This window comes from Atractosteus spatula, chromosome 26 (assembly GCF_055471065.1).
Source record: "Atractosteus spatula isolate fAtrSpa1 chromosome 26, fAtrSpa1.hap1, whole genome shotgun sequence".
In the NCBI taxonomy this organism is placed as follows: domain Eukaryota; kingdom Metazoa; phylum Chordata; class Actinopteri; order Semionotiformes; family Lepisosteidae; genus Atractosteus; species Atractosteus spatula.
Genome location: NC_142731.1, coordinates 10153732 through 10177995, shown reverse-complemented (window position 1 = coordinate 10177995; position 24264 = coordinate 10153732). Strand labels below are relative to the sequence as shown.

Below are 24264 nucleotides of genomic sequence, written 5' to 3'. Positions count from 1 at the left end.
TTCGTCATGACATCACTGCGCTGCTTCCTGAGCTCCATGCGGCGGTGGCACAGTCATCGGGGCTTTTCCTGTGTGGGAGGTGGAGAGCGATTGTGCTCGCTTCTCCCTGGAGTCTTGTTTTTCACTCTTCTCTTTCATTTTGTGTGTGTGTGTGTGTTTTTTTTTCTTTTTTAGCTGTAGAGCTGCGGCCTAAAACATCACGGCTGCCATTGAAACAACTGTATTCGCTGTGCTTGGGGCCAGCGCCTCCCGTCTTCGCTGATCTGTTTTCCACACACGCACTGTTCCTCCCTTAGAGGCCTTGCCCCCCTGGCCTGGCGTGGAGAAACTTAATGCCTGCGCAGAGGTTTAAAATGCCCTTCTAGGGTCGCGCATTGTGTTTTCAGCGCTTAAAATACACAGCTGAAAATACCAGAGGTGACAGGGAAGGCTGTGGGATTAATTTTAGTGTTTGTATTATTATCACTGCTGTCCATTTATTTTCGAGGCAGCTGAAACAGGGCGTGCAGAGTGTGTGCGAGCGGTTGCCAGCACATGAAGTTGACTGTGTCTTCTGCAGCCTGCTAAAGGGATCTGGGGTAACACCGTAAAGGAGTTGGACTTCACTTTTGAACAGATAGATATAAAGCCTGCATAGAATAAACCCTCTGAAAATAAGTCCTAAAAATCTGTGTATAGCACAGTGTGAGGAATATGAATGCTGCAAAAAAACAAGTCCAAGAAGGAACAGGCACAAACATATAAGCATCTGGTACCTGCAGGTCCTGACACAGATGCTCACTGCTACACTTGCGCAATGCAGAGAATCTGGACTGATCAGCCTGCACTGGGGGCTGCGCTTTCTCTCCTGGAAGGCAGGGCTGTGGGGAGAGTGATTGGCGCTGCTCTGAAGGTATCCTGCTGCAGAGCTCGGCCAGCCAGGTCTGCTTTGCGCACAGCCTGAGCATTAGCATTCCCGGCAGATCGCAGAGCTCAGTTCTCCTCCGGCAATTTGCCGGGCTTCTCTGCCTTCTCTCCTCCGCCTCCCTCAGCTGTGACATGCTTGACAAAGCTCAAGAGACCTAATATCTCTCAGCAACATGAGCCATGGGAGACGATGCTTATCAAGTCCTTTCCTTTGCTGCAATTTAGAAATTGCCTTGAAAAAAGAGAAGATAATGCTCTTATAATTGTTTCATGACAAAGCCCTGCCTTATTAGAAATGAATCTTTAACACAAACATCTGCGTCAGGATCTACTTTATGCACAAGGCCCAAGATACAAAATAATAAATCTGTGCCTGGTCTCTTCTGGGCTTGCAGTTGTCTCCCAAGGGCATTATTTTTGGGTTAAGGCCTTTACCGAGACAGCCCTGCAGCCAGTGCAGGTGAGGGTGAGGGATGGGGTTTGGGCTGGGGCTGCAGGTGGTGAAGAGATTTGGAGCTGAATGTTCTGGGTAAATGTTCCAAACTCACCGGAGGTCAAACTCTAGGTTCGACTCTTCCCTGCGGCCCACACAGTCCTGAACCCGGGCCTGAGAGGATTGAGCTTTGTCCTGTCAGAGAGTAAGGTGGAGGACTGTGCTTGCAGAGTGTTTTCTCCAGCTGGCTGGGACTCAGGCCTATGCAGGACCTCCTGTATCCAGAAAGGAGCAGCCAAGGAGGGTCTGTTTGTGTTCAAAGTGTTCCGACAGCTTTCCCACTGACCCGCTGACCCACTGACCCACTGACCTCCTGACGCCAATGAGTCAGTGTTACTGCAGGCATACTGACACTATAGACTCTCAGGCAGCAATGACACACACTGCAGAGACAGACACTGTGACCCACAGGCACTATAAATACTGCTGACCCACAGACACTACAAACACCACTGATCCACAGACACTATAGACACTGCTGACATACAGACACTGTAGATGCTGCTGGTCCATTGATACTATAGACACTATAGACGCTACTGAGCCACAGACTCTACTGACTCTACTGACACTATAGACACACTGAGCCACAGACTCTACTGACACTATAGACACATGAGCTACAGACACTATAGATACTATTAAGCCACTACTGACACAATAGACACCACTGACACCATTACTACTGATCCAGAGACTCTACTGACCCACAGATTCCACAGACACCATTGACCCCAGGCAGCGCTGTTCCAGACCCATCTGTAGCAGGTGGTTAACACAACACCAGTGCTAGCAGTGCCAGGAGGAGGCTGAACAGCAGGTGTAAGAAGACACTGTGATATCTGAGCACCTGCTCATTTTCCTCCAGTGTGCACTTGCAGAGAAGAGATTCCCACAGGCTGCTGGACAAGACGGCTGTTTGTTCTGAAACTGGATTGTGTGGCATGTAACCTGCCCCTGTGATGGGAACAGGGTGGTATCTCTGGAGGTCAGAGAGTTCCTAAGTAAATGACAGTGTTCTGCCCTGACAGAGCTCAGACGTTAATGATTGACCCTACTACAAGCAAACAGGCACTGTTGCAGCTCAGGTCCAACTGCCAGGCTCTTTTCTAAGAAGCATGTTGTGAAAACAATGCTGAGATATGGTGACCCTGCCTGAACCTGTGACGTCAGTCCTTTGCTTTGTGTGTGACTGAGCTGCAGCACGCACTGAGAGTTAATTGTCAGGCAAGGCCTCATCACAGGGAGCAGCAGGAGAAGCGTCTGGTTTGAACTGAGGGACATCGTGGACACAAATTGAGGGACCTCGTGGATATAGCTATCGTTTAGGAGGATTTTGCTGGTCTACAGAGATCTGCACAGAGTACTGACATACAGAAGACATGATGGATGGATTAATACCCTCATTCATTTATTTCTTTTTTTTAATTGTATAATGTTAGCATGCCAAGAGGGGTTGGGCAGCCAGTTGACCTTGGACCCCTAGTGGTTTCTTTTCTCCTTACTAAGGAGTTTTTGGTTCCTCTCCTCCATTGTCTTCTGGTCTTTTCTGTTCTGTATTCACATGTGTGGTCACTTGCATTGTTAAGCACCTTGGGGCAACCTTGTTGTGAAAGGCGCTATAGAAAAATAAATGGAATTGAATTGAATTGAACTGCAGCACCTCCACTTCCTCCTGCGTGAGCATCTGCGTCAGGCCCCACATGATGCGCTAAGCCACGCCACACACTGCTGTGTGTGTCTTCTCCACTCTGTGCCTGGCGTTGTGTCCCGTATGTCAGACCTGCTTAGTCCCGCAGATCAGGCCTCTCAGCAACAGGTGGGCAAGCAGTCAGGAGAACTGTCTGCCGGCTTCTCTAATAGCCTGGCTCTGTGATACCAGACCAGGGCATCAGGGATCAGGAGTGACCATCCGATAAGCTCTCCGGTTTTTGTTTCCCTTGTTTTTCTGTTTTGGGAAGGAGGCAGCATTCCGCCCAACAGAAGCTCCAGGATGACTCTGTCTGGGACGGGCACATTCTTCCTCAGGGTTGCCTGGGTTGAGGTCTTGGGGAGGGGGCTGAGAGAGGGGCAATGCCTGGGAGTCTGCATTGTGAAAACACTCTGATTCCCTGCCTGCTGTCAAAGATGGGCTCTGGGATTCTGCAAACACTAGTACTGACTGCTTAACCCCGGAAAAAAAAAAAGTGATTTTTTTTCAAAATCCTTTTTTATCCCTGTAAGACAATGTGAATATGTAGTAGTAGGTACTGAAATGACACAAAGCTCCTTCCATGCAAATATTTAAGCCCTTGCTAGGAGTTTGTGAAGGAGGACGTAAAGAGCTCCTCTTGCAGGAGAGGGGTTTAGTGCAGTTTATGATGGAAGAGGCTCTCGCCCAGGTCAGAGAGCAGCCGGGGAGATGCACCCCACCAGGCTGGGCGAGAACTCATGGCCATGTAGACCAGCTGCTGCAGCTCAATGCCTTCCAGGCTGAGGAGGAGCCCTGCTGGGTGAGAGAAGCTTCAGACGGGACCGGTTCCCTCTCTCCTCTCCCTGCTGCTGGGGGCGTCTGCTTGTCAGTGTGACTGACAGGCTGCAGGACCTGACTCCATGACTCAGGAGAGCCGGTGTTTTTAGTGTTTCCTTCCCAGACTGGAGGTGTGGGGGGTGCTCGCTGGCTGGGGGAACTGGAGGTGTGGACTGATGGCCAGTTTGGCCAGTTTGCCAAGGCAGGGTATTAAACAAGCATCGCTGTCAGCTGGACGAGGAGACGAGCTGTGCTGCCAGCTCACCAGCTGTGTCATGCGTTCGCCTCTTCCCTCGACCTGATCCTCCCCATATCCCCTTATCAGCCAGAATAAACAGCCCCACCGTGCCTCCCTGTGCTCCGTCAGCAGCCTGCCTTCGGGCTGCACGGCCGGCCAATCAAAGTCAAACCCGGGTTCAGCAGCGCGGTTACTGATTAAGTAAGGCGACCTGTGGCTCCTGCCTCAGGAGACTCATCTTATCATGCAGCTCCTCTGCCCTCGGCTCCTCAGTGTGCACCCGTCTCGGTCCCGGGCCTGCGGGTGCAGCACCGCCCCCGCCCAGAGAGCCGGACTCTCTCAGTCCCTTCTGTCCCTCTGGGTCCACAGTAACTTGGCCCTCAGTGACACGGATTCGACCCTGGGTTTCTCCTTCTGGCTTTAGTCGAACACCTGTTCTATTCGAACCCGTTTCTTACACGCTGTCTCGCTCCCAGTTCGCGATCCCAGTCTTGAGTCCTGGCCGGCTCCAGACCTCTTGAGGTGGGTAGGGTTAGTCCAGTGCGGCTTGAGTTTTGCTCCGATCTTCCTGCATGGAGCTGGGGGGGGGGATCCCTGGTGAGCTCCTTCCATAAACGTCTGCTGTGTTTTACCCCGGCTATCCTATCCCACTGCCTGCGATCCCAGTGCGTATGTCCACGGCCAGCAGAGGAGAGACTGGCCTGGGTCTCTGTGCGGTGCTGTGCTGTCCCTTCCATCCACACTGAATACCCCAGGTCTGGCCTTTCCTGGGCGCCAGCCTCTCTGACTGAGAGTTCTGGATGTTGACGTTCCTCCAGGCTCCCCAGAGCTTGTCCCCCCCTACTCCTCCCCAGTCCCGTCCGCCTCTCAGTTGCAAAACAGCCAAACCCGCCCACCTCGCCAGATGCTTTTAAGTCCTTTCAGCGCTTGTGTCCAGACGGCCTCAGAGTTGCCTGGTTTGGCATTGCCCTGTGTCTCTGTCTCTCCCCCACGCCCTGAATTTCACCTGAGCGGACTCCCCACTCTGACCCTGGCTCCCCGTTGGCCCTGCCGCAGAGGGGACAGCCTGCCCGCAGAGGGGAAAAAAAAAAGAGTTCGGCCTTTCTTTGTTTGCTGAGCCGAGCTGCGCGTTGGGTGTGTGTGCTTGGCAGGCTCAGATTCACAAAAGCAATTTTTCTTTCTTGTTTGTTTTTCAGTCTTACAAATTGGACAGTAGGAAACAGCCTCCTAGTCCCCAGGGGGACCCCTGGCAGACTGGGGTGTTTCAGTGCACGCCTTAAGATGCAAGCTGGGACCATATCAGGCGCTATTTCTTTGTCTTTTCGGTGCGCTCTGAGAGGCTGAAACGCCAGCCTTTTTACACGGGCTTTGTTAATACGGAGAGTTTTTTGAGCTCTCTGCTATTTATAACTGTTGTCTGTTCTCTGTTGCTAGGACTCTGGGCTGCAGAGCTCCCATCTCCAGAACACTCACTCCACTCCGTTTAATAATGGATAACTCTGCCGACTGTGCCACAGATGTGAAAGTCAGATTTTCTTTTTCTTTTTTTTTTCGATCCAAAGAAAAGTATGTCATGGGCTGCAGTACGACGGTGATGTCAGATTTGTTTAAAAGGCATACTTGCTTTGTCATGACACAGCAGCTGGAGAGACGGGGGGGGGTTTCAAATTGAAATTAGAATTCCAGGCATTTAAGAGAACTTTCAAGAACAGAGGTTCTCAATTCGGGAGGCCTCGCTCGTTAACTCTGTGTTTCCTGTGACTTTTCACCTCTCGCCCTGGGGCAGGGCCAGCTTCTCTCTGCGTTTCACGAGTTTCTGACGCTTTTATCCGAAGCGACTTCCATCTGCGCCCGTCCGCACAGCTGGGACTTTTACAGGAGCCATTCATGTGGGCGCCCCACGGTTCAGGGGTGCAGCAGCAGTGTAACCTGGGATCCGACCCCACGACCCTCCGGTTAGCCTCCGAGAGCCCAGAACAGGAGCCTCTGCCCCCAGGAACGCGGAATAGCCGAGGCAGCGCCCTGGGGGTTTTTCCTGTGAAATGTCGGAATTTACGGGATTATTATTCCGGAACCGACTTGCTTCGGTGCTGTGCTCTTTACTCCTCATAAAGCACGCTGCTACTTGACTGGCGCAGCCCAGTGCGAACGGTTCATCTCTCTGATGAGAAACCGCCTCTCAACACTTCACTCACTGGCCTGAAGAGGTCCCTGCTGTGACGCCAATCTCGGGGCGCAGCGAGTCCCAGAGACAGGAGCTGGGGATGCAGAACCCAGAACCCAGAACCCAGAACCCAGAACCCAGCGAATGTCTTTTCCTGTCCCATTTGGGATTCTTAGCATAATCCTCTCAGGAAACAGAAGGACACTCTGTCCAATAGTCACAATACTCACGATGATAGCAAGCGTTTATTGAATCAGACAGCTCGGCTGAGAACCCGCTGTTTGGGGGGCTCGGGTACCTCCGTCGCACAGAAGACGCAGCATCGAAAGAGCAGGTCAGTAAGTGGAAATAACACAATGGGGCAGAGCTCGGCTAACATCACTAGGCTCATGGTGGCCACCTTAACTGATATCAGCCATGTCTTTATCAGGGAGGTACAGATGTCAGTCTGCGCCAGTCTGTGCCAGTGGCTGGATGGACCTCTCTGTACTGCAGGCCTGCCCCACTTTATCTGCATGGGTGACTCCGGCCTCCTGTCTGTCTAGCAGAGTCCTTGAACACAACTGTCTCACGTTCTCTGCCCAGAGCACAGGTGTCCCCTCTCCCCCCAGCCCTGAGCCTCTGATTACAAATGAACACCCTGCCCCTTGTCACACGCCTTCTCCCAGCAGCCCAGAGGCTCCCGAAGGAGCACAGGGGTCTCTCCACTCGGCCCACCTGCCCTCCGTGGGGCTCAGCTCTGCTGGTGACCTTACAAGCCCCTCCCTCCCTGTCTTCAACGCGGGTCCTGAGCCAGCTCTGCCACACCACACAGACGATCCTTCATACTGACACTCAGACCCCGCGAAACCTTTTCATCTTTCAATAACTGAGCTGTTCTTTTCGGTTTTCTCCAGCGTGAGACTTCCAGGAATGACGTACTAAGCCACGATAAAGGGATAAACAAGGGAGCTAATTTCGCAATTTAGCTGCACAGAGCCACACATATCGCAGGGCGCACGCTGATAGCACTTCCCGGTGCGCAGACAGAGCTTAGCGACCGAGAGGCTCCGTTTCTCCACAAGCTGTGTGAGGACGGCGCACACGCACTGACCCTCAGAGGAAGCTGGCGCCCTGCTCCTCGCGCAGGGGGCTGTGCTGCACTGGGCTCTTCCAGCACAGCAGCCCGCAAGAGGGGCACGGTGCCAGCCTGCCAGGCACGGAGTCCTGCTGCTGTACAGGAGAGAGCCAGGGGGGCCATGGGGCTCGGAAACTGTCCGGCTCGTACTTGGCGGCCGCGGCAGGTTTAGGGCAGTGTGGTGGCTCTGTGGCTCAAGATCTGCACCTGTGGCTGGAGGGTTGCTGGTTCAAATCCCGCGGCCAGCAGAGGAATCCTACTCTGTTGGGCCCCTGAGCGAGGCCCTTAACCCCAACTGCTCCAGGGGCGCTGTATAAATGGCTGACCCTGCTCTCTGACCCCCAGCTTCTCTCCCTGTCTGTGTGTCTCATGGAGAGCAAGCTGGGGTCTGCGAAAAGACAAATTCCTAATGCAAGAAATTGTATAGGGCTGATAAAGTGATCTGATCTTATCTGGTCTGCAGAGCAAAGCCTCCCACAGCGCAGCAGAGCCAGGGGAACCATCACAAACACTGAGCAGGATCCAGCCTACGAGGGAGAGCGTGCTCCTGGCAGGACGGACACATGCAGAGACAGGGTTTCACAGACTTAGGAAAGGGGGGGTGGGGGAAGCTGGGGGGGGGGGGGCGGACACCCGGAAGACAGAACAGTTAGAGCGAAGAGCGCCCCTCCCTTACCCATGAGCTGCTCCACCTCCCGCTCGTCTGTGCAGACGCCGTGGCCGTGCATCAGGGAGTGCAGGGGCTTGTCCACGCCGCGGGGGGGGTAGCAGCGCAGGCCGGAGCCGCAGCGGGGGGAGTACACCCCGCAGGGGGCGCCCTTGGGCAGCGCGCAGGTGGGGCAGCAGCCGCAGCCCGGCTCGCGCACTGTCTCCTCGCAGTTGGCCGGCTGGCTGCAGCGCGCCAGCTTCTCCTCGGAGCAGGGCGGGCAGCGGATCGCCTCCTCCGTCAGGCACAGCGCCGCCAGCAGCAGCGCGGACGCCGCCCACAGGGCACTCGTCCGCGTCTCGCGCCCCATGGGGATCGGACTCTTTCTCCTCGCCCAGCCGGAGCTGGAGCAGGTGCAGGAGCCGGAGCGGGAACTGGAGCTGGGGCAGGTGCAGGTGCAGGAGCCGGAGTGGGACCTGGAGCTGGAGCAGGAGTAAGAGCTGGGGCCGGAGTAGGAGCCGGAGTGGGACCTGGAGCTGGAGCAGGAGGAAGAGCTGGAGCCGGAGTAGGAGCCGGAGCCTGAGCTGGGGCAGGTGCAGGAGGCTGGTGGTCCCTCCTCCGGGCTGCGTGCCTCTGCGAGGGGCTCTTCCGAGGGCGAGGAGCTGCTCACTGCCAGGGGGATTCTCGTTCCTTTGGAACGCGGGGACTTGCTTTGGTTCAGACCAGTAATTTACAGGTAGACATTGAATGCTTTAAAAAAAAAAGTTGCCTTTAAAAGAATGATCTGTTCATTAGCTTCTGAAAGAAAATCTCCTCGGACGCCCAGGTCCCTTTTAAAGTGGAAAGCGCCCTGAAGCACAGCTTGGCAGCACAAAGTCCGCCCAGGCGGGGATCTGCAGAGGCCCAGGTGCTGATGACTGATAGCACAAAACAGCGCGGAGGCCCTTTCCCTGTCGCTCTGTCTCTCTCTCTCTCTCTCGCGCGCGCACGCTCTCTGCACAGGGAAGCACTCTAGAATGGCTCCACAGAAGTAGCTCCTTGGACTTTATACAGGCCTGTAGACACGCCTCCTCCATCCTCCAGGCAGCTCCAGGGATTGGAGGGGGAGGGCAGCCCGGTGGAGGAGCTCTCACACTGGGAAGAACTAGCAGGCAAACTCCCCCACCCCCCCCAACACCACCTCCCCTCCCCCTACCCCAGTAACCCCTCCTCCCCCCTCTGGAAACCACCTCCCTAGTCCCACCCACCCCTGCACACACAAGGAGTTCAACAGTTATTGTGCTAATTACAAAACAGGCAGTATCCCTGCTCGCAGTTCTGGGGCTCAGTCGCTCAGGCAGCCTGGCAGGCAGGCAGCAGGAATGTGCAGAGCTCTCCAGCTGGACTGAAAGGGACGCAGCCCGGTGTGCTCCCAGCTCTCCCAGTTCTCCCAGGTCTCTCGCAGAATCATCCTACTGCTTCTTTCTCACGCAGTGCTCCTGCCACCACTGGCTGCGGTGTGACAGAGGCTGGACTAACCAGGTCTTTCGGGGTCTCAAGTGTCCTGTCCTGTCCGCCAGAAAGAGGCACGGGAAACTGGGACACGTTGACCGTGACAGCCTTCCCCAAGCCGAAGGACACCTTGATCGGCTGTTACAGGCAAGGGCAGAGCAATTGTGAAACATTGTCCTCGAGCTGGACCAGCAGGCAAGACATGGTGAGCTCGGACAGGTGGCGCAGCTGGGAGGAAGGGTGGGGGCTGCCACACCCACAGCCACTGCAGTCTGCGTGCTGGAGGCGCACGGTGCTCCTGCTGAGGACTGCAGGTGTCCCGCTGGCCCGTGCAGCTGATCGCTGCCTGACTCCCACAAGGCCTGGCTCGAACTGGGCCTGGCCGGGCCACACTGCCCTCCTGTCCCTCAGCCGCAGTGTGCACGGGCTGCCAGCAGGTGTCGCTCTGCTGGGAACAGTGAGCACGCGCTAGCCAGGGCACTGCACAGGCTAGGAAGGGGTGAGGCCAAAGACTAGTGTGTCACGTCACATTTTTTACTTTCTTCATGAGCTATTGATTAGTTTTTAATTTGTTATGTTTTTTAAGAGGAAACTGCTTTGCTTTGCCATCAGTATAAGGGAGGCCACGAGCACCGTGGGGACCCCTGGGCTACAGGACAGCTGAAGAGAACAGATTGGGTGCTTGGTGGCGCTCAGCTTTAACCCTCAGAAGCAGCAGCTGGATGGAACAGCCCTGTCAATCAGCCACAGGCCGGAGAGAGAGCCTGACCAGTCCTGAGTCCCATTCCAACACAGAGCAGGCAAAGGAAGTGTTTCCATGGGAACCCTGTGGCACAGGAAGGCCTCTGGGAGGGGCGGTGCTCTCTCTGTGGCGGCCGTGACAACAACACAGTCAGGGACTGGGCTCTGCACCCAGCTCCGCGCCTTCCCACAATCCCAGTGGGGAGTCACTCTCCAGAGGCACCAGGGGCTTGACCCGAATGCTGGCTTGTAACTTGTATGTTGTCTCAAAATTGTCCGTCTTTAACAGTGTGTTTAAAAAACAGGCCTCCTGGGAGCTCAACTGACAGTGAGGATTGTTTCGTTTTGAAGCTCCGCTTGACAAAAACATTAGGAGAAAGCTGCACCTGAGGTATCAGACTTGGGACTGGTGGAGTGCTGGACCCTGCTGGACTGTGAGAGAGGGGAATGGACAGTAGGGAGTTGTGAGGCGTATTTTTTAAAATAATGTTTCAATCTTGAAAAAAACTTTGCATATTCCAGCAAGAAGCCAAAAGGGCTATATGTGTGCAGCTTAACACTGAACATAAAACTGAGCAGCCCCAAACACTCAGAAGGCTTGGGAAGATGTTCCTGATGCATCACAGAGGGAGACACAGATATTCATGCAGAAGGCCGGTGCTGAAGTCATCCTGTCTCCCTCTTTGTTGTATAGAAGGTGGAGAAAAGACAGATGGCTCTTTCCACCTCTCTAGTGACCTGGCCAGGATCTACCAAAACTGACCTCCAAACATCACTTCACAGCGAGAGGTCTAGCAGCTGACAGCACACTTCTCTACCACAGCAACACTATAATTTACATGCACACTGGTGACATGCTTTCGTATTTCTTGTGGAAGAGCAATCAGTTTCTGGACACATGAAATGTTGGTCAGATCTTTTACATGGCCCCACTCGCTTTAGTGTGAGCAATCCAGAGAGTGGCCAGTCCTGCTACTGATAGTACATTAGCGCCACCTAATGGCAGATCTCTATGATTCCACCCAGTTCCCGCCAGCTGACAGCAGTGACCCACAGGTCCTCAGAAGCAGCAGCCACTCCTGGTTTTCCTTCGCCCTGGGTTTTTATTTACCTAACTGTACCCCTTAATTTACTGAATTGAACAAATGTAGCTACTTTCCAGGTATCATAATAATGTACTTACACTTATATAGCACTTTTCTAGACACTCCACTCAAAGCACTCTACAGGTAATGGGGATCCCCTCCACCCCCACCAGTGTGCAGCCCCACCTGGATGATGCGACGGCAGCCATAGTGCGCCAGAACGCTCTCCACACACCAGCTCTCAGTGGGGAGGAGAGCAGAGTAATGAAACCAGTTCAGGAATGGGGGTTATTAGGAGGCCATGATGGGTAAAGGCCAGGGGGAAATTTGGCCAGGAGGTCAGGGTAACACCCCTACTCTTTTTGAGAAATGTCCTGGGATTTTTAATGACCACAGAGAGTCAGGACCTCAGTTCTACGTCTAATCCGAAGGACGGTGCCTTTTTACAGTATAGTGTCCCCGTCACTATACTGGAGCATTAGGATCAACACAGACCACAGGGTGAGCGCCCCCTGCTGGCACCACTAACACCTCCTCCAGCAGCAACCCCAGCTTTCCCAGGAGTCTCCTGGTACTGACCAGGCCCAAACCTGCTGAGCTTCAGTGGGCTACCAGCTGTGAGCTGCTGGCTGAATTCAAGACCAGCTGCAAACCCTGTGCCGTGGCCCTGCAAGATCAGAGCTTCCCAGCAGTGTACTTAGATACACAGGAGGCTTGTTTCACCTTAAGCAGGAAATGAGTTAAGTGGATATTCATTCATTTCACTGTTGTCTTCTGTCTAAGCCAATCCTCTCACTCTTTCAGTGCCTTCCACTGATAACTAAAGCAAAACGATCACTGCTGATGTGTCTTCTGGTTTTGTGTCAAACCCCCCTCTGAGACAGTGTCCAGCAGGCAGTCAGCGGGCTGTGACTGAACTGTGCCGAAAGAAAAGCAGAAATGTGTGGGATCTTGGCGCCCTCTGCAGGCACACAGAAGCAAACCAATCTGTGCTGCTGGTATTCAAGGGCTGGTCTGTGCAAATGCTGAACAAGCCGAGCTCTGCCTCATACACCTGCAGAGATCAGGCTTATCCAGGGACGCCGGGGCCATGAGTGAGGCAAACTCATTCATACAGAGCTGCTGCTGTGGCCCAGAGAATTAACAGGAAGCCTGAATGAGCTCCATGGACTTGTGCACTTGAGAGGACTCACGTGCGGACACCGGCTGAGGAACAGTGGCCCTGCTGCTCCCCTGTGACAACTGTCGGCCCGTGTCTCTCCGACACGCGGATCACAGGCGGGGCGGCTCAGCCCGCTTCTGCAGCTCTCGGCTGCGGGAGCGACGAACCGACACCAGATTGAAAACTTCTGTTTATTTCGATTTTTACAGTCAGGAAAAATACAATCAGAGCAGATACCTGACAGATTTACATTTTTTTTTTTTAGAAAAAAAAGGCATTCTTTAAATTGAAAAAAAAAATATTTAAAAAACCCATTTTTGTACATTAAAGTGCATGAACACGCACTGACATCAAAGTTGTGTTACGGAGCACGAAAACATTAATGCTTGTCCTGCTGAGGGACGAAACAGTGCCCAGACGAAGGAAAGAGGAGAAGGCGAGATGAGGTGCCAGGTGCCCAGAGTGTCCTCTTGATCTTGTACAGGCTTGAGAGCACGCCCAGCCTCAGATATAACATGAGTGGCCACCGGTGACCAATCTCAACAGTAAAAGTGATGAAGGCAAAGTCACAAGCCGTGGTGAACAAGACCACGTCCTTTAAACAGACTTTATAACTTGAACGGGTGCCGACATGAAAACCTGTCTCTGTTTTGTCCTGGTTGTTACTACACAGGTTGTTACTATTGTCTTGTCTTCTGTTCTATTTATATACTGCACCTGAGTGACTAATGAGAAACACTTTTCACTATACTATGCACCCGTGTAAGGATCATGACAGACAAACTGAATGAATTGAATTGTGGGGCTCACGTCACGCGACGCTGCGACACAGGGATCCTGGAGACGCACGCCCTCGCCAGGGCCCCCCAGTCCCGGGGGGTCACGCGGCGGACGCCCGCGTCAGCGCAGCTGGCCGGCCTGGAACCGGCGCGCCATCTGGGCGAGGCGCTCCACGGCCTCCGTCAGCCCCTCGCCGCTCGTGGCGCAGCAGGCCTGCACGTGCCAGTCCTGCCCGCTCCTCTTGCCCAGCCCCAGGGCGTCCGCCAGCCGGGCGGGCCCCCAGGCCCCCGGCAGGTCCTGCTTGTTGGCCAGCACCACGAAGGGCACCCCCCTCATCTCGTCGTGGGCCAGGATGGCCTCCAGCTCCTCGCGGGCCTCGGCGAGGCGCTGGCTGTCCACGGAGTCCACCACGAACAGCAGCCCCTGGGCGCCCCTGTAGTAGTGCCGCCACAGGGCCCGGATCTGCTGCTGGCCGCCCACGTCCCACACGGTGAAAGACACGCCGCGCACCGGCTCCACCGTCTCCACGTTGAAGCCGATGGTGGGGATGGTGCAGACGGCCTCGTTCAGCTTCAGCTTGTACAGGACGGTGGTCTTCCCCGCGCCGTCCAGCCCCAGCAGCAGGATGCGAGCCTGCAGGCCGTACAGCGCCTGGTAAAGCTGGCTGAAGATCAGGCCCATGCCGCCTCCCGGCTCTCTGCTCGCTCTTGCTGTTCTCTAAGCTGGTGCCGGAGCAGGAAGGAGAAGAAGGAAAAGCTTTCTCAGCCCAAGCAGCTCAGCTCCGGCGTCCTCCGGGTGAGAATATATTTGGAACAGCCGAAGATCTGAAGAAGTTGCTGGCAGAGTCGCTGTGTCTCGCTTGCAGGAGGATCAGAAAGGTTCGCGGGCTCTCTTGGTCTCTGCCTCTCCAGGTCTACTCGTGCGCTGCCAGGGCTGAGAGAATCTGTGCTGTCCCGCCTGCCTGCCTCTCATATTTATACCCCCTGGCTGACAGCGCGTACAGTTCCACCTGGGCAGCCCTGACGGCGCGCGAGTCTCTGTCACTTCCCCGTTTCTAGGAAGCGCACGGAGCGCGCCCCCTGGTGGCCGCGGCGCGCGCGGGAGGACACGCTGGAAGCGGCGCCGCAGTCGGGGATGCCGTCACCAGAGCTGGACTCATCCCCGCGTTTCACACCCCGTCTGAAGAACAAACGCGCGCTGCGTCTAACAGGATGATCTATTCAGCTTTAAGGCACAATCTGCAACATAAGGAAGAAATACTTCCCCGTACTTTTAAACAGATGGATTATTTTTCTGGATACGGTCTTTAATCCCGTTTTCTTTATTTTTTTTAACCCTTAAGCATTTTTTTTTCATTATGAAGCTGTTGCAGAGTTTGAGACTGGATATGTGAAGATGGAGACAGTAGGATATTGTTTGTTGAAAGTGTTAAAAGAAAAAAGGCTGCTTTTTTAAAAGTTCAAGTTCACGTTTATTCGTCATTCCAGCCGTATACAAGTATACAGTGGAAGGAACTATCGCTCCTCCTCGTCCACGCTGCAAATACAGGCAGGACAGACAGGACACTGACATAGACGTTGTAGACAGGATACACATAGTGCCAAGTGCAGATAGTGCAAATTACAAGGCAAATACATAATACAATATACACAACCCACTGGGGGGATTAAAACCCTGTTTCTGGAATTGGAGTGGGTGAAAGTAGATTCCAGGGTGTTGAGGAGCCCGACAGCTTGCGGGAAGAAGCTGTTAAGAGTCTGGTGGAGCTGGCCCGTACACTGCGATATCTTTTCCCAGATGGTAGGAGGGCAAAGATTTTATGGGAGATGGGAGGGGTCATCAACTATACTGGAGTCCCTGTGTGAGCAGCGTAAAAAGGGTGTTAATAATGGAAGAAAACATGTTAAATCGTACTACTTTTGAAGTCACTTAACTGATCTCTGGATAATTATGACTAAACTCTAAATCACTCTTCACTTTATATGTTCGAAATGCTTTGCGCTGACACTTCAGTTTATTATTAACGCTTATTCTAACTCTAAATCATTTTTTTCTTTTCGCAGAGCTAATGGCGTTTTATTATTGGTTATTTTGCCACTGTTCAAGAAGCCCCGCTTGGCGCCACTGCGCCTCACATGAGCGAAGTGCTGTTGTTCCGGCCTGGAAACTCCGCCGCGTGCGCTTCCCTTCCATTTCTACACACAACCCGACCAGCACGAGCCCCAGCGCCTCTTCCGGCACATGACGCCCCGAGCGCCACATAGCAGGAAGCCTGCTGACCGCGGCAGCCAATCAGCGGGCGGGGAGGGACGGCGGGCCACCGGAGCGCTCGCCCCCTGCTGGACCGGAGAGGCACTGGCCTCTCATTTCTAATTGTTCGCTGATCGTTTGTAAGTGGGGTGGCGGTTAGTAAAGGCTTGCAAAACAGACAAACAGAAGATCTCGGAAACAGGTGGAGCAGGGCAAGGGCTTTATTGATTAATTTGCCACGCTCACATTCATATACTGTATACTGGTGGCTACAGACAGGTCTCAAGGCAGGAGACACCGCGCAGCTGTGCAAGACTCTTGCGCGGCAGGTCGAAGGCGTGCGGCGGAGAAGACGGGGGGGTTTCAGTCCTCGTACAGGAGGTACCCGGAGAAGGTGCTGTATCTGCCCTGGGCGCCGTCTTTCATGACCTGCCCCCCATCCAGCTTCACGTAGACCTCGTCCCCAGCCTTCAGCTGCAGCACGGCGCTGTTGGCCGCGGTGTCGAATTTGCTGCTGGCGTCCTGCGCGGTGGAGCTTGCGTAGACCTGCGGAGACCGGGCGATACCTGTGTCTGCCGTTTAGGAAGTGATCTCGGTGTCCCTCCCCGCCCTGTCAGTGCTCATTCAGATGTACCGTTACTCCTCTCTCCCATTAGTTTTAATCCGGGTCTTAGTTCATGAAAAGATCTTCAAATCCGGTTACTCTTGTGCTTAAATTACTCCTCACTTTTCTCTCCCCCAAATTATAACTTCAGTTTTAAAGCGAATTGTTGTCTGAAGAATAAAACTGTTCACCTCACACCTGTTCTGTCTCTTGTCGAACTGGCGCCTTTAACCTTTAGCCTTTAACAGGAAAACCAAGATGAAACCTGTTTGCGGTTCGTTTAAAATGCAGACAGAGGAAAGTTATAGCAGCATGTCGAGAAGGCCAAGACGGCTCTCCACATCAGCCCTTCCAAAGACATGATAACTAGAATTAAGAATTGGTGATTGGTCTCTGTGCTAAGGGAATGGGCTTAAGATGAATGTGTACAGTCCAGTGGTTATAGTCCCAAAGTGTTGCAATGAATTTGCTCTCTGCTGTGCTGCTCTCTCTGTGCTGTGCTGTCCTCTCTGCGCTGCCTGTGCTGTCCTCTCTGTGCTGTGCTGTCCTCTCTGCGCTGCCTGTGCTGTGCTGCCTGTGCTGCTCTCTCTGTGCTTTGCTGTCCTCTCTGTGCTGTGTTGTCCTCTCTGTGCTGCCTGTGCTGCTCTCTCTGTGCTGTGCTGTCCTCTCTGCGCTGCCTGTGCTGTGCTGCCTGTGCTGCTCTCTGTGTGCTGCCCTCTCTGTACTGTGCTGCCCGCTCTGTGCCCGGAGTACACAAGCACCAGACGCAAGGAGTTGCTTACCTGGTTGTTCAGCATGAGGTCGGCCCACATCTGCTCCCCGTCCTTCAGGATGTGGTAGCTGAAGAAGTAGACCCCCGGCACCCTGCAGGTGAACTTGCCACTGGCGGGGCTGTAGTCGGCGCCCAGGTTGGTGATGACGTCGGTGAACTTCAGGACGTCCTGCTGAGTGAACAGCTCAGAGAGGGCCGCGTAGAAGGCGATCCTGGGGCGTGTGGCAGTGCCAGGCACCCCTGGGGGCCCCGGCAGTCCAGGGTAGCCTCTTGGCCCCACTTTGCCGGGGGGACCCACTGGCCCTGGTGGTCCGGGGGCGCCGGTGGAGAGAGGGACGACCACACCGTGTTCCCCTCTGGCCGCCCTGCCGTCGTCGGAGGCGGGGGGGTCGCAGACGATGCGACAGGAGCCCAGGGCCTGCTGGGAGGCCGAGGACGCAGCGAGCAGCGAGAGCAGGAGGAGCAGTTGCAGAGCCACCATCCCTGCGCCGTGCGGACAGCTGCCTCCCGGGACTCCCATCTTATAAGCACCCAAACCTCAGTGACCTCAGGATAACCTTCCCACTTCTGTCTCTGCAAACCCTTTTTCTGTCCCTCATACGGTCCTGAAACCTGACTCGACAAAGATGTGAGCAAACAAGCCATGTGCCGGCTCTAATTGTGAAACGCAAAGCCCACCCAACTTCCCGGTTTCAGAAAAGTTGTGAGCATGAGCAGATTCCGGCTGTTTCCTGCTGAACCGTACTCTGCCCTCCTTCTGACTTCCACTGCACTGGAATAACCCTGCGTGGCGGCCCCAGCCGGGCACGGCTGCCCACTCGCTCGGCGCCACACGGCCAGAAGGCAGAGAGAAGCAAGTCGCTGGCCCACACCCGGAGCCCAGAACGACATTTGGCTCCGTGCGGGAAAATCTATTTTTAAATCCCCGAATCCAGGTCAACACGCTCTCTGGTCAGCCAGCAAATCAATTTGCATCAGAGGTCTAGCAGTGACGTTTCGGAGAATGGTGAATGGATGACCTTCAACCTACAATCCGGCAAGGAAAACAACAGATGTTGTGCCAGCTGTGAGAGGGAATTGGAAGTCTTTTCTGTGTGTTCGTGAACCTCCCCCGGTATTCCTCGCTCTGCTTCGTGTACAGGATCGATTGCACGTGCCACCGGTGCCAGTCTCAGGCGCAGTGGAAAATAACGCGTGCGCCCAGCGTGTGGGCATTATTTTATACGGCCATGTGACCATCACAGTTCGCAGGGCTTTTTAATCCCCGGCTGGCAGAGCTTGAGAAAGGACCTGAGAGCAGTTGGCCTCAGTCGCACATTTGAGCGATGCTCCAGCTCGGTTGCTGTCGGCCGGCGCTGAGCCGCGGGCACTGGGCGCCTCGTCCTGCCCGGGCCCCGGCCGCCCCCGTCCTCCGCGGCTGCCTGTGGGCCGCCCTGGCGCTGCTCGCCTGCGCCCAGGGGGCCGCTGGGGAGCCCTCCCCCGCCAAGAGCGACGCGGACTACGACTTCGGCGACTACCGGGGCAAGTGGTGCCTGGACGAGCGCGGCTTCGTGTACGCCCTGGGCGAGACCTACCGCCCCAGCCCCCGGGCGTGCCCCTGCACCTGCACGGAGGACGGCCCGATCTGCGTCAAGCCGCGGTGCCCGCGCATCCACCCCAGGTGCACGCGCGTGAGCTTCCGCACCTGCTGCCCGCGCTGCGAGGCCGTGCGGCAGGTGTGCGAGTACGGGGGCCGGACCTACCGGCTGCTGGAGGAGTTCATGGTGAGTCGCCGTGCCGCACAGTGCGTCTGCAGGTGTGTGTGTTTCCTGCAGGTGTGTGTGTTCTCGTGCAGAGTGAGTGTTCTCCTGCAGGTGTGTGTGTTCTCGTGCAGAGTGAGTGTTCTCCTGCAGGTGTGTGTTCTCCTGCAGGTGTGTGTTCTCCTGCAGAGTGAGTGTTCTCGTGTAGAGTGTGTGTTCTCCTCCAGAGTGAGTGTTCTTCTGCAGAGTGAGTGTTCTCGTGCAGAGTGTGTGTTCTGCAGGTGTGTGTGTTCTCATGCAGGTGTGTGTGTTCTCGTGCAGAGTGAGTGTTCTCCTGCAGGTGTGTGTGTTCTCGTGCAGAGTGAGTGTTCTCCTGCAGGTGTGTGTTCTCCTGCAGGTGTGTGTTCTCCTGCAGAGTGAGTGTTCTCGTGTAGAGTGTGTGTTCTCCTCCAGAGTGAGTGTTCTTCTGCAGAGTGAGTGTTCTCGTGTAGAGTGAGTGTTCTCGTGCAGAGTGTGTGTTCTCCTGCAGGTGTGTGTGTTCTCATGCAGGTGTGTGTGTTCTCGTGCAGAGTGAGTGTTCTCGTGTAGAGTGAGTGTTCTCGTGTAGAGTGAGTGTTCTCGTGCAGAGTGTGTGTTCTCCTCCAGAGTGAGTGTTCTCGTGCAGAGTGAGTGTTCTCGTGCAGAGTGTGTGTTCTCCTCCAGAGTGAGTGTTCTCGTGTAGAGTGTGTGTTCTCCTCCAGAGTGAGTGTTCTCGTGCAGAGTGAGTGTTCTCCTCCAGAGTGAGTGTTCTCGTGCAGAGTGAGTGTTCTCGTGCAGAGTGTGTGTTCTCCTCCAGAGTGAGTGTTCTCCTGCAGAGTGAGTGTTCTGCAGAGGTCTGTGTCTGTGGAGGAGATGGTCTGCTTGCCCAGAGCTCCTGCTGCAGCTGCTGTTTTGAGACTCTCCTAGCAGCGGAGTAGCTGCCGCACTGGTGAGAGCAGCTGGGATGGTGCACAGGGCTGTGAGCAGAGCTTCGCTTTGCCCTGCCATGCACTGCTCGGCTCAGATTTGAACCACTAACACTTGCAGTAGCAAAGATATAATGCAATCCAGAGCAGAAGTGTTTGTGCAACATTCTTTCCTGTTTTGAACTTGAATAGTGAAGTAACTTCTGAGCTGAATCAGCTCATTTAGTAACAGTTAACTTTCGTCCAGTTTTGAGACGAATGCTCACACGTCTGTGTTTATAGAATTTGTAAGCGCAGTTTACCACCCAAGTTTATTATTTTCTTTTTAAAAGGGAAAGTACATTTGATAAAGGTTTGTGACCACATAGTTCAGTTATATTCTTTAAAACAGCATCTGCCATGTGTGTGACTGAGCCTAACTGGGTTTTTCTGTAAGACAGCTGTGCTCTCACATGGTCCAAGCCCGGAGTCAAGCAGGTTATTTCTAGGGCTGTCGTGGTCTTAGCCCAGAGGAACCTCTTCTATAACCGTGTCAAAACCCTGGTGACAGACTGCAGAGGAACTGGGGCAGCTAACAGAGGAGCTGATGAATGGGGTCGATAGTTCTCAGGGAATGATGTCATCAGCCCCCTGCTCTGGCGCAGTGTGCAGTGAGCTGGCTGGGGGGCAGCGAGGGTGGGCTCACTCCGGCTCACACCCAGCCTGTCCCGGGACTCTGTGCTCTCGCCCTGCAGCTGTCCCCGTGCGAGAGGTGTCGCTGTGGGGCCAACAGGGAGGTGTACTGCACTGTGGCCGAGTGTCCTGCTCTGCACTGTGTGGACCCCACCTTCGAGCCCCATCACTGCTGTCCCGTCTGCAAGAACGGTAACCTGCCTGTCCCACCTGACACTCACGCACACTGACACACATGCACTCCGCACACACACTGACACACACACTCCGTACACGGACTGACCCACACGCACTGACACACACACGCGACACACAGACACATACACACACTCCACACACACACACTGACACATACACTCTACACACACACACTGACACACACAGTGACGTACACACACTGACAAGATACTGTAAAAAGGTGCCGTCCTTTGGATGAGATCCTGATTCTCTGAGGTCATTAAAAATCCTAGGGTTTCTCAAAAAGAGTAGGGGTGTTACCCTGGCCTTTACCAGTCATGGCCTATATAGTGTCCCCGTCGCTATACTGAGGCATTAGGACCCACACAGACCGCAGGGTGAGCGCCCCCTGCTGGCCCCTCTAACACCTCTTCCAGCAAAAATCTCAGTTTTTCCCAGGAGTCTCCCATCCAGGTACTGACCAGGCTCACACCTGCTGAGCTCCAGTGGGCTGCCAGCTGGGAGCTGCAGGGTGACATGGCTGCTGGCTCGACTCTATATGAGTGTCAGGAATTATTATTAAGCACAGTACCTGGAGAGAGCAGCCCAGTCCTGTCTTGTCAGGGTGAGACAGGAGTGAGCACGACACTGGAGGACAACCTGGGAGCCGGCTGGCGCGCTCCCACCCGCCGACATCCCCCTAAAACACTCGTGTCTGGCGCCCTCTCTTGCTCTGCGCGCGTGCACATCGTCTCGCGCTTCACGCGCCGGCGGGACAGGCGTCCCGTGCCGAGAGTCTAGCCGGGGCCGGGTGCTGTCTGTCTTGAAGAAGCTGCACCAAGCCCAGTCCCTCCCGGGCCGTTTTTCTGTACGTGCGCTGGTGTATTTTTAATTCATGCTACAACATCTCAAGGCAAGTTAAAATTAACAGCCGAGGGGGTCGACTTCAAAGGCTCCGACGAGCGGTTTAAATGTGGCACGGGGCTCAGTTACCGCCTGATCAACGCGTGTAAAAAGGATGCGCCGCATTTTCACGACACATTTATAACCGTGTAGAATGTGTCAGGAAACCAGTTATATCGGTCACTGATTGGGCGTATGCTATATTAATTGCCGACTGTTTTGAAAACCTATGTGTCACAAAAAGCCACAGAAATCTCTTCGTTAAAAAGCAGGCGCAGGCTGCCCGCGGCTCTTTCTCTGACGGCTGTTTCTGTCCCCGCCAGGGGCCAACTGCTTCGCCGGAAACACCATCATCCCCGCCGGGGTGCGCGTGGAGGTCGACGCCCGCACGGTCTGCTTCTGCGCCTACAAGGACGGCACGTGGCAGATCCAGCACCAGGCGACCTGCCAGACTCGTGACCGGCCGCGCGGAGGCGGGCGCGAGCAGATGGAGACGCCGCTCTTCCCCGAGTCGGTGGAGATCCCGTAGCTGCGCGAAGGAAGGTAGCGCCATGGGGCCAGGTGCGCGCACAGTACACTGAGACGTGTCCCCGCCGCCCAGACTGACAGATGGCGCTGTTTCTTTCGCACTTCACCCCGCTGTCGCCCGGCTGAGTGCCCATCGCGCCCCGGTGTTTCCTGCTGTAGGATAGCACGTCAGGTGTTTACACCTGCAGGAGAACCCGTTCTCCCTCATCTGTTGTTTAGATAAACATCGGGTATTCGATTTTAGAAAGACAAAATCTTGCTTGTTGTTGCTAAACCGTTTTAGACGAGCCACTTCTGAAAATTTAAATTTCCTCTCCAGGAATGTCGAACCGATTATTGATCCGTTCCACGTTTGACAAGCTTATGGCTCTCGCACAAACTAATGATCAGGCAGAAAAGCAAAGATGTATTTTGCGTTTTATTTTATTTTGCATATGTGCGATTATTATGCCACTGTGCTGTGTTATTCTAAATAAGGTAAAATGTGTATAGAGTGCAGAGGGCTGGTTGAACCCACCTGGAGCGGATCAGACTGCTGCACTGTCACACCTGGAGCGGATCAGACTGCTGCGCACTGGGAGTCTGACTGGCAGCACTGTCACACCTGGAGCGGATCAGACTGCTGCCCACTGGGAGTCTGAGTGTCAGCACTGTCACACCTGGAGCGGATCAGACTGCTGTGCACTGGGAGTCTAAGTGTCAGCACAATCACACCTGGAGCGGATCAGACTGCTGTCCACTGGGAGTCTGACAGCACTGTCACACCTGGAGCGGATCAGACTGCAGCGCACTGGGAGTCTGACTGACAGCACTGTCACACCTGGAGCGGATCAGACTGCTGTGCACTGGGAGTCTGACAGCACTGTCACACCTGGAGCGGATCAGACTGCAGTGCACTGGGAGTCTGACTGACAGCAGTGTCACACCTGGAGTGGATCAGACTGCTGCGCACTGGGAGTCTGACTGACAGCCCTGTCACACCTGGAGCGGATCAGACTGCTGTGCACTGGGAGTCTGACAGCACTGTCACACCTGGAGCGGATCAGACTGCTGTGCACTGGGAGTCTGACTGACAGAACCGTCACACCTGGAGCGGATCAGACTGCTGCGCACTGGGAGTCTGACTGGGAGCAGTGTCACACCTGGAACGGATCAGACTGCTGTGCACTGGAAGTCTGACTGACAGCACCGTCACACCTGGAGTGGATCAGACTGCTGCACAGTGGGAGTCTGACTGGCAGCACTGTCACACCTGGAGGGGATCAGACTGCTGCGTACCGGGAGTCTGAGTGTCAGCACTGTCACACCTGGAGCGGATCAGACTGCTGTGCACTGGGAGTCTGACAGCACTGTCACACCTGGAGCGGATCAGACTGCAGCGCACTGGGAGTCTGACTGGCAGCACTGTCACACCTGGAGCGGATCAGACTGCTGTGCACTGGGAGTCTGACAGCACTGTCACACCTGGAGCGGATCAGACTGCTGTGCACTGGGAGTCTGACTGACAGCACTGTCACACCTGGAGCGGATCAGACTGCTGCGCACTGGGAGTCTGACAGCCCTGTCACACCTGGAGAGGATCAGACTGCTGTGCACTGGGAGTCTGACTGACAGCTCTGTCACACCTGGAGCGGATCAGACTGCAGTGCACTGGGAGTCTGACAGCACTGTCACACCTGGAGCGGATCAGACTGCAGTGCACTGGGAGTCTGACTGACAGCACTGTCACACCTGGAGCGGATCAGACTGCAGTGCACTGGGAGTCTGACAGCACTGTCACACCTGGAGCGGATCAGACTGCAGTGCACTGGGAGTCTGACTGACAGCACTGTCACACCTGGAGCGGATCAGACTGCAGTGCACTGGGAGTCTGACTGACAGCTCTGTAAAACCCACAGCACACCACACTGCTGTGCAATAGTGCAACACTATGAATGACCCCATATGTAAATACAGCAGTGAATGAGTTTGTACTAACGCCAAGTAATAAAGACCTTGAACTTGCATGAACTGGTAACATTTCTTTATATATATGAATTGAATAGTGACAATCTAGGATAAGGGTAGAGTTGGTCCTTAAGAGCCGGGTTTTCCCACAGACTACAGACTTTATTCTCTGTAACTTTCATCAAATAAAATATGTACTGTAGTTCCAAAAAAGGAAAAAAATAAACTACATTTCCCAGCTGACCACAGCATTAACTTTGGAATAAGCATTTTTTCCCCCGAGTTAATGGACCGCAGGTGGCGTCAGTGATGGCCGGCGAATGTAATTAAAAAAGGTGCTGTTGTTAAGTGTTCGTTTACCGAAAAGCCTCTGTGGTTTGCTTGTGATGTTACTAG

The 24264-nt window shown here is 54.6% G+C and overlaps 3 protein-coding genes and 1 pseudogene across 5 annotated transcripts in view; 1 reads left to right on the top strand and 3 right to left on the bottom strand.

The window, feature by feature from the left end:
* The window catches only part of LOC148814838 (insulin-like growth factor-binding protein 4), a 30005-nt gene extending 20914 nt beyond the window's left edge, over positions 1-9091 (bottom strand). For both annotated transcript variants that reach the window (XM_088906402.1, XM_088906403.1), the window contains exon 1: positions 8104-9091. In XM_088906402.1, coding sequence (XP_088762528.1) covers positions 8104-8443 — 340 coding nt within the window. In that variant the 5' untranslated portion in view covers positions 8444-9091. The remainder of the gene's footprint in view (positions 1-8103) is intronic.
* A 4361-nt stretch (positions 9092-13452) lies between these two features.
* LOC148814837 (uncharacterized) lies at positions 13453-14013 on the bottom strand (annotated as a pseudogene).
* Positions 14014-14779: 766 nt separating this feature from the next.
* Positions 14780-17561, bottom strand: LOC148814836 (C1q-related factor-like). 2 transcript variants are annotated; one of them, XM_088906404.1, is made up of 3 exons: positions 16969-17561; positions 15959-16128; positions 14780-15189 (listed from the first exon to the last, which is right to left on the bottom strand). In XM_088906404.1, the coding sequence occupies exons 1-3, from the start codon at positions 17476-17478 to the stop codon at positions 15150-15152; spliced, it is 720 nt and encodes a 239-aa protein (XP_088762530.1). In that variant the 5' UTR covers positions 17479-17561; the 3' UTR covers positions 14780-15149. The 2 variants fall into 2 exon arrangements, with proteins under 2 accessions (XP_088762530.1, XP_088762531.1); XM_088906405.1 differs by lacking the exon at positions 14780-15189 and having other exon boundaries at positions 15783-16128.
* A 140-nt stretch (positions 17562-17701) lies between these two features.
* On the top strand, positions 17702-24106 carry LOC148814835 (von Willebrand factor C domain-containing protein 2-like). Its single transcript, XM_088906407.1, has 3 exons — positions 17702-18721; positions 20376-20505; positions 21717-24106. Exons 1-3 carry the CDS (start codon positions 18284-18286, stop codon positions 21920-21922), a joined length of 774 nt encoding a protein of 257 aa, XP_088762533.1. The 5' UTR covers positions 17702-18283; the 3' UTR covers positions 21923-24106.
* The last annotated feature ends 158 nt before the right edge of the window (positions 24107-24264 follow it).

Excerpts from the sequence above, each read along its gene's own strand:
- LOC148814836 (XM_088906404.1), bottom strand. The coding sequence starts at position 17,478 with ATGGGAGTCCCGGGAGGCAGCTGTCCGCACGGCGCAGGGATGGTGGCT. Across the intron at positions 16,129-16,968 it reads ACCTCATGCTGAACAACCAG|GTCTACGCAAGCTCCACCGC; the intron begins GTAAGCAACTCC and ends CGGTCTCCGCAG. Across the intron at positions 15,190-15,958 it reads ACCTTCTCCGGGTACCTCCT|GGACTCCAGTATAGTTGATG; the intron begins GTACGAGGACTG and ends CTGCTCACACAG.
- LOC148814835 (XM_088906407.1), top strand. The coding sequence starts at position 18,284 with ATGCTCCAGCTCGGTTGCTGTCGGCCGGCGCTGAGCCGCGGGCACTGG. Across the intron at positions 18,722-20,375 it reads GGCTGCTGGAGGAGTTCATG|CTGTCCCCGTGCGAGAGGTG; the intron begins GTGAGTCGCCGT and ends CTCGCCCTGCAG. Across the intron at positions 20,506-21,716 it reads CTGTCCCGTCTGCAAGAACG|GGGCCAACTGCTTCGCCGGA; the intron begins GTAACCTGCCTG and ends TGTCCCCGCCAG.